Genomic DNA, 10,947 nt, shown 5'->3' with positions numbered 1-10,947 from the left:
TCTCTTTGTTAAATAGTTTTCTTAGGTTTTTCGAAAAGTTCGAAGATTAGTTACTTCCGTTTAAAAAATTTGCCACTTTTTTCTGATGGTTCAAAAGTTTTGGGAATTAATTTAGTTAACAAATGAAAAAAAAATCTTTAATACATGTGAAAAGCAACGCCATCCGGCTTGGAATTCCATCGATTTGTACAGCCATATGCGCTACAGGAAATCACCATTGTAGCCGCACACCAGCGCCACTCAAACCTCAAGGACAAGTGGGCTGGGGCTGTGTTTCCAGTAGAAATACGCTCTCTTCCTCTTTCTTTTCAACCCTTCTTCGCAACCGGCTGGCTTCGCTCTCGCCCTACACATGTCCACTCCAGATCTTCTTACATGCTCCGTGGGTGACACGACTGACAATTATGAGCGAGGATGGAAAACCACGGGAGTGATGATGGAAAACTTTCACAGTGAGAAGGGAAAACTGTGTGAGTGAGAATGGTTAACTATGTGAGAATGGAAAACTGTGTGAGCGAGAATGGAAAATTGTGTGAGCGAGAATGGAAAACTGTGGAGTGAGAATGGAAAACAGTGCGAGTGAGATTTCAATATGATGTTAAGGGGAGGGGGGGGGGGGGGCTCAGCGCGCTCGATTACATGTTTTGTCATATCATATTTGCATACTTTCGCACATGTTTACTTATGCGCTTTCACATTTTTATGCTTGTGCATGTGTATATTTGCGCACCCACATACTTGCGCACTGTGCTCTCTCGCATACTTGCTCTTTCGCATACTTTTGTACATTCTTATACCTACCTGTATCCATTATTTCACTTTAACATGAGTGAAGGCAACACACCTATGTATTATTTGTTTTTAAATTCTTACATCTATATTAATTTAATAATATATCTCTGTAACATGAGCCTGGATAATCTTGTTTTCAGAGTTTTAATTTATATCACAACTGTGGTTTTAAAAGTAGATTTGTATTAATTAATATTCGACAGCATCTACTGTAGACCTATACCTATCATTGTACTGATTTTACTGTAAAACAACATATAAATTGGGACTTGTTTTGTCTGTTTCAGGCTACGTGAACAACTCATGGAACATATCCTGGAGCAGCTGTGTTCGTACGTCACACCGCCAACAGGTCGCGGAAGAAGACGGGTAAGTAGTCGCTTTTGTGTCACAATTTTAAACTATTTTGGCTTATAAAGTAGTTTTTGGCTGCTTTCCGAGAAAAGCCTCATACCAGTGTTGTTTATTTTGTAGAAACGCGTAGTGTTATACAGAGGATCTAATACGCAATCTGTAACTTTGATGTTATATTCTGTCTTTTGGGTATCCACAGTATTTAATGTATTGTAAAAAAATTACATAATATAGAGAATTAACCCAAGTTCTCACTCGTGTTCTAATCTAAAATAAATAACTTATTGAATACAAACATGTTTGTAAGAAAGTTATGAAGGTTTTTCTGCTCCCATGGAACATTCCGTAAAACTGAGCGGGCTAACATGTTCGTAAAAAAAAATTCCTATCATCTTAACGTATTGAAGATATTCGTATCTAGTAATACATTTTACAGCTCTATTGACAAATGCGCCATTCAGGGTACATCACAGCCTACCCATCGTGACTAGAGGCACGAATATTACGCGGATTCATTGAGTTGGTAGCAAAGTAGATTTAAGCACAAGTACATGTGACACGCATTGATGTTTAGACTACATTCCTCTAGTCTAGACAATCCCTTCAACACCTTGAGCCAGTTATAAACAAGGAGAATATGAAGTTACCCAAATCGCACGCTAACCTTCAGAGGATGTGATCTTGTTATGAACCAAAAAGCACTGAAGTAAAAAAAGGCTTGATTATGTATAGGCAAGTTGAATCTATCTTGGAGTGAAATGAATCCACGATGATTAGAGATCGGGAAAATTCGCGGTGATTCAGTGATTGGACTTCAATTTGTCTGAAGGGCTTTGAACCAAAGACCAAAATTCAACGTAAGAATGATCGAATCACAAGAATTCTAGTTGACAGGTGTCACGAGTCATTGTCCGATGAGCACAGGTAATTTTCCCGAACGCGTGGAAGATCACGGAGCATATTCTAGAGGTCATTCAAACCGCAAAATTTCCCAGTCCCTGTAGGTGATGATGGCGTGTGTGCTGTGTCGCAGAGGTCTGGTCCCGCGGTGCGGCTGGAGGAGGCGGCCACGGACCTGCAGAGGCGCTTTGAGGCCACCGTGTTGGCGGACAGCGAGCTGCACGACCTGGCCTGCAGAGGTGAGTGCGTCTCTTGGCAAGTTGCTCCACTCTGCTCTTCAATATGAGCCCAACCAGGGACGTCGGAACAGGGGGGCAGCAGGGGCGAGTCGCCCCCGTGCTGTTATGCATGGGGGGGAGGGGGGTGGAGAGTAGCATTTCGGCCCCCTCCTTTTCCCAGAATAAATGTTTGGTCCTAGTAGTATTTTTCTCAACCAGTAGTTACAAACGTTGCATTGGTGATCACATTGATTAGAAAATCAAATTTATTATTGTCAATATACTGTAAAATGATTGCAAATTCCTAGATGGTATTTTATTTAAATTGTACTACATCTACTGTCAGAGTAGTATTTAATACATACTACGTCATCAAATTCTTGGAATGGTATATTTAATATTTTGGTTCGGAAACTCATTTAATAGCACAATTTTGCATCTAAAATTCCAAAATTTTCCGGGGAGGGCGGACCCCCCGCTCTAGGACTGAGGTAAGTGTGATACATTTTTTCGCCCCCCCACTCATGAAAACGTTCCGACGTCCCTGAGCCCAACACATGCCTCTACTTAATATGTACTATAGTTTTAAGAAATAAAGTCTTATTGAAGCATTAAACAAAAATAACAAGCATTCCACACACACATAATTTTTTTTTTTGTGGTATGTAATCGTAACATTAGACAAAGAAACATTTTAAATACATGTATTATTATCATGTATTTTTCGCGAAAAGATCGTCAGACTAGTTGTGTGTTAAAACCTTCTTAGCATTGTGTGTGTTTCATAGTCGGCTGGTTTTATTTAAGGTAGGTATTTGTACAAATGCAGTACAAGTATGAACCATTGGTTGGGTTGGTTTATCCAGAGGTCCAGCTCTCTTCGAAATGTGTCGTCGAACCACGATCAAACGAGATCACGCCAAAACTCTAATGCAACAACTGGTCTTTGCACTTGACCCAGCTGGCAACGTATTGGGAAGTTTAGTTTCATGTTTCAACTTTTCTTGACTGAAAGAAAGCATTAGGCAAGTATTCAAAAAGGGATCAGATTAGCTGGGATGCATTGCAGTTGTGTTCGTTGAAACACCATCGCATTGTATGTGTTTCATGGTTGATTGAGTTTCTTTCAACTCACGAATCACACCACTCAATCCTGATGAGTGTTTACGCGTTCATACCTCATTGCAGTCTAGTGAGCTTCCAGATTGTTGCGCGACAGATCACTGTCCCTATGATTGTAACTAGATGCCCTGACCTGCTAGGCATGCTAGTGAAACTTGACGGTGCTGTGCTTTGACACACCTGAGCAAGTTTTAGCCCCCGGGGCTGTGATTGGTGGACTGCGTTCCTTCATGTCGTTGGCCAGTCGCGACTGTTTGGTGGCGTGTTCAAATTGAGTTTGCTATAAACAGGGTGGTCTCGCACCTGTGGTGTAGGAAAGTTTGTAGAAGTACGAGTTTTTTTTTTTTTTTTAAGAATTGTTGCAGTCTCCTAGCTCAAGTTTGTGCTGTATACGAGGGTCATTCAAATAGAAATATTTTTTTACAGCTTTATTAGTGTTTTACGAAAATATAAATGAAATGCCATATTTTTCTACATAGTTTCCTTTAACATAAATACATAATCTCCATCGGATAGGAAGCTTTTTGATCCCTTCATGAAAAAAAGAAGATGGTTGCCCCAGTAGCCAATTGCGCACATACTGTTCGACCGCAGCGTTGTCTTAAAATTTTTTCTCTCCTTATGTCTCCTTCAGTGGACCAAATATATGGTAGTCATATGGGGACAAGTCTAGACTGTATGGTGAATGTTCAAGAGGTTGCCGGGCACCTTTATGGCTTTGATGTTCCACTTTATCACGACCATTTCGAAACTTCTGGGCCCAATCGAACACTTGGGTTTTGCTCGGAGTAGCATCACCAAACTGTGCTAGGAGTCTCTTCAAAGGTTCGCTCAAATTCACACATTCGTTGGTGAGAAAACAAATATCAACGCATTGCGCAACTGACGCTGGTACTACCACAACGCACTGACATGACTGAAGTGTGAGGGCCGTGTATATAGCTGTCCGTGCGTAAAACATGGGGTGCCCAGATGTATTCCTTCCACTTTTAGTGTTTGTACTTGACTTTTGTTAACAGTAATTGGAAATGCCTCTCTCAAAGTGAACTTGTAAGTGTTTGAACTGGAAAGGTAAATTCGTGGGGTTAATGGGAATATGTGGTATGAATACCATCTCTTTGACTCCTCTGGTGATAATGGTGGCCAGCACAATATGCCTTTCCAGCATTCATCTGTCTTCGAGAAGCCGCTTCTTCGGCCGTCTCGGAGGCACACTGAGATGCTATACGATCAGCGTTCTCCTGGCGTCGAGCATCCGTCTGCACTGAGTTTTCAGTTGCTCGAGCAGCTGCCTAATGCTCCGCCTTCTGAATTCTCCGCTGTTCTGAATGGAGCGATGTTTCTTACTGTTTGGCTATCATCATTACTAGAGCTTTTTGTGGGCTCTGCGAAAGATTCGACTTGCGTTTGCGAGTCATGATAAAAATAAATCCAATTCACTAATAAAATTTACCTGTAACCTAACAAATCGATAAATAACAAAATCAGCTGAATCCAAAACACACGCAAAGTCGATTGTTAGAGAAAGAGATTGCACAAACCTGTCCGAAAAGAAAATGATCGAGATCATAGAAAGGCAGCTCGTTGCCATCTATCGCCACTCTAAGAAAACTTACAGCACCTCAGATTGACTCGTGAATTAAAGCAACTATGTGTTTGAAAGATTGTCAGCGCCCTCTAGTTTCATATATGTATTAAAAAAACTTCCTGGTTTATATTGTTACAGAGTTTAGTGATAATTCTATTCTGAAGGAACCTTCTTTTTTTCCTGGATTAAGGTAGCCTATGTATTTTGTAAAAACGAATTAGAACGAACCTCTACATCAAATGTCAGGCATTCATGTTTAAATGACTTTTGAGTGACATTGATTATCCTACAGGAACAGCCAATTTTTTCGAGATAAAAAGTAACCTATGTGTTAATACAGCATGAGGAAGTCACAAAACCTTGGCAAGACGTGACAGATGCACTAACAATAACGCGTTTAAATTACAAAGGCAACGCCATCTATTGACAAATATTGAACTAAACTGTTATTAGCTCCGTTAGTTTGCTAGCCGCTGCGAGTTACACTAAGCGAACGGGTCTCACCAAGAAGAAGGACAGGAAGTTGCAAGACCTTACTAGATGTATGAATGTTTGACGGACATAGAGAAATGACACACACTCACTGTTTGTGTTTCTATGGCGTATGAATTTCTGTTATAAAAATTAATTTACCCCTTTTCCTCTCCATTAGGAATGGAATTTCATAATAATATGTGGTCTTTGTGTTAATCCAGGTTATGAGCTACTGTATGCCAAACCCGTTCACCGGTTCGGGCGTTTTTGAGAAATAAATATACAAACTTTCGCATTTATAATATTAGTGTGATGACTTTCGTACTAGGAGGAACGAACCGTTTCCTCGTACACACTTGTGCCGTTGTTGCTTGAACATCATCGCTCATCCTCTTGAATCGCACGTGGTTTTTTTTTTCATTGGTGCTTTTAAAAAAAGTTCTCGGCCACAAAATGGCGGAAGATTGTTAGTGCTTTTGCCGCCCCCTCCAGGTCACTCCTCCCTCTTCTCCTTTGCTATTTGTTTTTCCTGCTCTGTCTCTTTGTCACTGCCAGTTCCGCGTCTCCTCCTTGCGGCTAATTTCGTTGGCATATTTGCGGTCTGCTTTGTTCTCGGCCGGTCAGAACAGAGAACAGGACGACTCTAATTCGATTTGACCGCACGCAACCTTGGGATTGTTTCTGGCTTGTTTCGTTCGCATTTTATTCCGGCTCGGAAGGGGGAAAAAAAGAGCGCAAGGAGAGAGGGTAGGAACTTTGTTTTTTTGTTTAGGCCCTTGGCTGCGTCCGCGATGGTTTGTTCTGCCTGCGAAAGTTTTCGTGGGTTTTGATCGTAGGAAAGAGAAGGGTTTTGTACGCGTCTCTCTCTCTGTCTGTTTAATCTAATTGAGCGTGTCGGCTGCAGGGTCGGAGCCAACTGTCAATCTTTTTTATTTTTTTTTTGTTTCCTATCAAACCCGACGGAAGTTAACGAGACATACAACGTCCTAGTCGGACGTCTAAACGCGAGTTTTATGCGCAGGGTTGAGGAAATAAAACCGGTGGTTTGTGCCAAACAAGGACATCTCTACTGAGTTAAAACTTATATCCTTCCCCACCATCTACCTTATTATTTTATGTTTACTGACGCATTAGTAGTTCCAAACGTTACTGTGTGTATTCATATGAACAGATACCAGGCAATGATAAATATTGTGAGCTACATGAGTTCTAACACAAAACTTTTTTAATTATTTAATTTATCTACTTACATATATATGTCCTTGATAAATGTAAATTTGGATGACAGTTATTTTTCACATTTCACTACATATTGTGTCAAGAGGCCAAAATATCAATATCACATACTATGCAGACCTACCAAGAGTTTTTTTATTAATGTTACCTATCATATTTTTAGTAGACGATAGTCTCATTACTACACTGTTAAAAATTTTCACTTTAACTGTACAAAGTACGCTGGATACAACTTATCCGGGCAATTCGAAAATTGACGGCTATCTTCATAAGTTTGCAGGTGTTGAGTTCACTCACTAATAATCTTATTATATTAACAAAACATTAAAAAAAGTTTCATATCTACAGCAAAAATTGTTTACCTTGTTTACAACGTCAAACAGAACTTTGAAGGTGCAACCCGGCGTAGTTCTACGAAGATCCAGTTATCTCAGATTACAAAGAATTTTTGTTTATTTGAGATGAATTCTTCCTTGACAATCCTGTGATTTTACCGTGATTTCTAACAGTGTACGGAGACATCCAGCACAAAGAAAAGGGATCGGCTATAGTGTTCGACAGAAAACCAGTCAGGATTCGACCCGAGTGATCCAGGAACCCCACGGAAAACATATCCGGGTTTCCAGACCTACCCAAATTGCGAGTTCACTGTTTTAAATGTTTTTAGTCCAAGTAGGATTTTTTAATGACTTATAATGGACAATTTGCCTTCATTCAGGCTGAGAGCAAACGCTAATAAAATTTTTGAGATTTGTAAAAAATATGTATTGGTAATGTTTTCATTACATTTTTAGACATTAATCATTCTTAACAAAGGAAAACTGGATGCCAGTTACTTTCAACTTTGGGCTTTAAATTTAATCATGTAATATGTCTTAGCAAAGTCAAATGTGTAGTAGTAAGATAAATATTGTAATTTTCGGAAAATCTGTAGAAACCATGATAGTGTCTGTCTTCATCTCTCCCCTTAAACACTGCTTCATCCGCCAGTATGTATTTTTCTTTGCTAGTTTAAGAAATTTATGGAGAAATATTTTGAAAATGGGACTGCATAAAATGTTCTAGTCATTTTCCAGGTGTGGAAACATGGCAACACAAGAAATGAACTTCTAGTGAGTGACTATGCAGCTAATTGATGTTCAGGCAAAACTTTTGATTATTAAAATGTTCATGAATTGATATAACGAGAGCAAAATACAACTGGCACTAAAATTAACAACAAAAATAAACTTTAAATACTTACTTTGTGAAAAATCCGTAGAAATTACAATAGAACAAAAAATAATTACGGGAAAATGCAAAAACCCAACAAAAAAAAAAGCTTAAACTCTCCGACTCAGAATGTTCATCCGTGATCTTCCTAGGGCAGTTGGTCCTCAGAGTGATGACGTAATCACCGTCATCCTTCGGACGGTGACATCCCAGACGCCCCAACGTAACGTTAAGTCCATTATTACTGCAAAATTTAATCAGGTATTGAGTTTGAGTACGACCTGTCTGGCGTCACATGACCGTACTATTATAAAATCTTAAAGACGGTTGCGTCATTTCGTCAGTTAATGTGATCTATCATCGCGAGATTGAACGAATACAATTAAAATTATTATTTCATAACCACACATAATTATTTTTTTTTTGTTTTAACTTCCTTCTTGAGCCCGCATCTATCTACACACAGCTACATCGGCCGTCAGCTACGTCATGTCAGAAATTTAATATCGAATACCACCTGTTGACACCCGGCTATCAAAACGTCGCGGGAAAGAAAAGGCATTAACAGTTCGTGATGGAAAAAACTTTTCAGGTTTAGGGAAGGTACTCTAGGCCACGGCCATATAGATAGGTCTGGCAACTTCATTCTCCGTCCTCTTCGTGAAGCTCGCGGCGGCCTGCGAACTAACGGCGCTAGTAGTAGGTGTCTCCTTCTTTAACTTTGAATTAAATAGGAGTTTCATACAAAAGTAGGTATATTTAAAAATTAACTATTTTCGTTTTAAGTTTAGGGTTTGCTCGCGTTCGATACCCCATAAGATATTTTGTTTTTACATTTAAATTACATAATCAGGTGAGATTTTGAATTAAACAAACTTTTACGAAAATTCTAGCAGTAATTATTTAGTCTGTTTTTTATTTGCTATCCGAAGAAACATTAAATTTTCCCTATAAAATAGTGCGTTGTTAAGTGTTTGAATATATTTGATTTCTGTAATTAATAGTTTAGTTTTTGCGAGAAATTATTAATGAAAATGTAAAAAAAAAATAAAAATAAAAATTCTAGCGGGTGCAATACCCGAGCCCGCAGATTACCAGCCCATGCATTTTACCACTACACCACGCCACTACTGACTTAAAATTGAAGAAAAAAAATATCAGTTAAATAGTATCTATGTTAGATTAAAACTTTAACCGACAATTGTGGCAAAGTTTCAAGTTATTTCTATGTATTCAAACCCTACAAAGCTTCCAAATAAATTAAAAACCCAAACTTTACCCGACGTTTAAAATGAAGTAGTTGTTTTTTTTTTTAATATACCTCCTTTTATACGAAACTGTCATTTAATCTAATGCAAATGAAGAGGACACATACTACTAGAGCCGTTAGTTCGCAGGCCGCCGCGACCTTCACTAAGTCGACAAGATACGCCAAGGCAAAGGAAAGGAAGTTGCCATTGCTCTAGGCCTCTTTATTAAGAGTGGATGTCACGTTATAGGTCATTATTTTATTTTTACTTTTAACACGGTTGAACGTGTAGACTTTTTTAGTGGCCGAACTTCAACAAAATGACACACACACACACATATATATTTCATACATTTGCATGATTAGGTGGCTAATTTGAATTTTTAACATTTTTTTTTTTGCAGTATGAATAAGGGAAACCAAATTGAATAAATAACTTATAAAAATTAGGTTTAAAGGCAATGCTGGTGGCTGCTGCGTGGAGCGATTAAAAATATTTTCAAAAAGATTATTTAATTGAATTTAGCATTTAAAAAAAAATTAAATTGTAATTATTTTAAAGGCCAGTTAAATTTAAATACTTTTTTCTGAAAGAAATTAAACCATATAATATAGTAGCTAGTAAAACTGAATTTAAACCTAAAAAGTTACATTTTAATATTCCATTTCTCTTTATCCATACTGCACAAAAACGACAAAAATGCAACTTTACCAGGTAATTATGTAAAAAGTATGCTATAGCATACTTTTTTTTTTTCGTGTTATGGTACGTTTAGCCTCTCAAAATGTCGGCAAGTTTAACCGTAACGAACGTAAATATGAAATAATGACTTAACGGAATATACACCCTTACGCACCAAAGTCAACTTGAAATGTTAACAATAAAGATAACACCATTCCATTTCTAGCTTGAATACAACTAACACAGTAGCCAATGCACACGGTGCATGTTTATGTACTCATTGTTTTCGAAAGGATTTTCAATTTCATCCTAACTTATCTCATAGGAATTTGCTAAAATGTACAGTCATAAATATGCGCTGAAAACTATTATGTATTTTACAGGAGAAACTATTTGTAGCAGTCGGCCACTTTTAATAACAATAAATAATTTGCATATGCTGAAAGAGAGCCAAAAATGTTTATGTTAAATTATATAAAACATTATGTTGACAAAAGCTGTTGAAACAAAATTGGCGTCTTTTAGTACATCTCCTTGGAAATTTGTGCTTAATGAAATGCAATGAATTTTATTTCTAAAATTTTCATTCTATATTATCTTTTACAAAATACATTATTTCAGATGCATTACAAATATGGGTGCGTGTACTTATGTGCATGTGATAAAAAAAAACTAACTTTAATTTTGCGTGAAAATAATTAATATAAATAAAATATTAAAAGAACTTGAGATACATCATAAATAGAGTTGGTAAAGTATAAATTCCATCAAATTAAGAAATTAAATAAATACAAATTATTCAAAATTCATATAAACACGTATATAAAATAATTTAATTTAGTAAAATAATCTAGATACATATTAATTACTTATTAAATAATAAAAAAAATATTTTGTATAAATCAAATAAATAATACAAACGGGAACATAACATCACAAACACTCCCATGAAAACGGCCAGGAGACTACTAAACCTTCCACAGACACTTCCTGCCAGCGACAATGGATGCTTACAAGTTATTGACATACGGGAACATAACCTCACTTGAAAAGTGTATAAACACAATTTATATCACTAATATTCAAAATAAATAAATGTTTTTAATTAAATAGACCATTA

The 10,947-nt window shown here is 37.4% G+C and overlaps 1 protein-coding gene across 1 annotated transcript in view; it reads left to right on the top strand.

The window, feature by feature from the left end:
• The window catches only part of LOC134538474 (probable ATP-dependent RNA helicase DDX31), a 135,174-nt gene that overhangs the window by 73,386 nt on the left and 50,841 nt on the right, over window positions 1–10,947 (top strand). Inside the window, exons 9-10 of the mRNA XM_063379810.1 lie at window positions 1,080–1,161; window positions 2,180–2,285. Of these exons, the coding sequence (XP_063235880.1) occupies window positions 1,080–1,161; window positions 2,180–2,285 (188 nt within the window). The remainder of the gene's footprint in view (window positions 1–1,079; window positions 1,162–2,179; window positions 2,286–10,947) is intronic.

Source organism: Bacillus rossius, chromosome 1 (assembly GCF_032445375.1).
Source record: "Bacillus rossius redtenbacheri isolate Brsri chromosome 1, Brsri_v3, whole genome shotgun sequence".
Taxonomy (NCBI): Eukaryota; Metazoa; Arthropoda; class Insecta; order Phasmatodea; family Bacillidae; genus Bacillus; species Bacillus rossius.
Note: the sequence above shows the minus strand (reverse complement) of the source record. Positions and strands in the feature narration are given on the sequence as shown.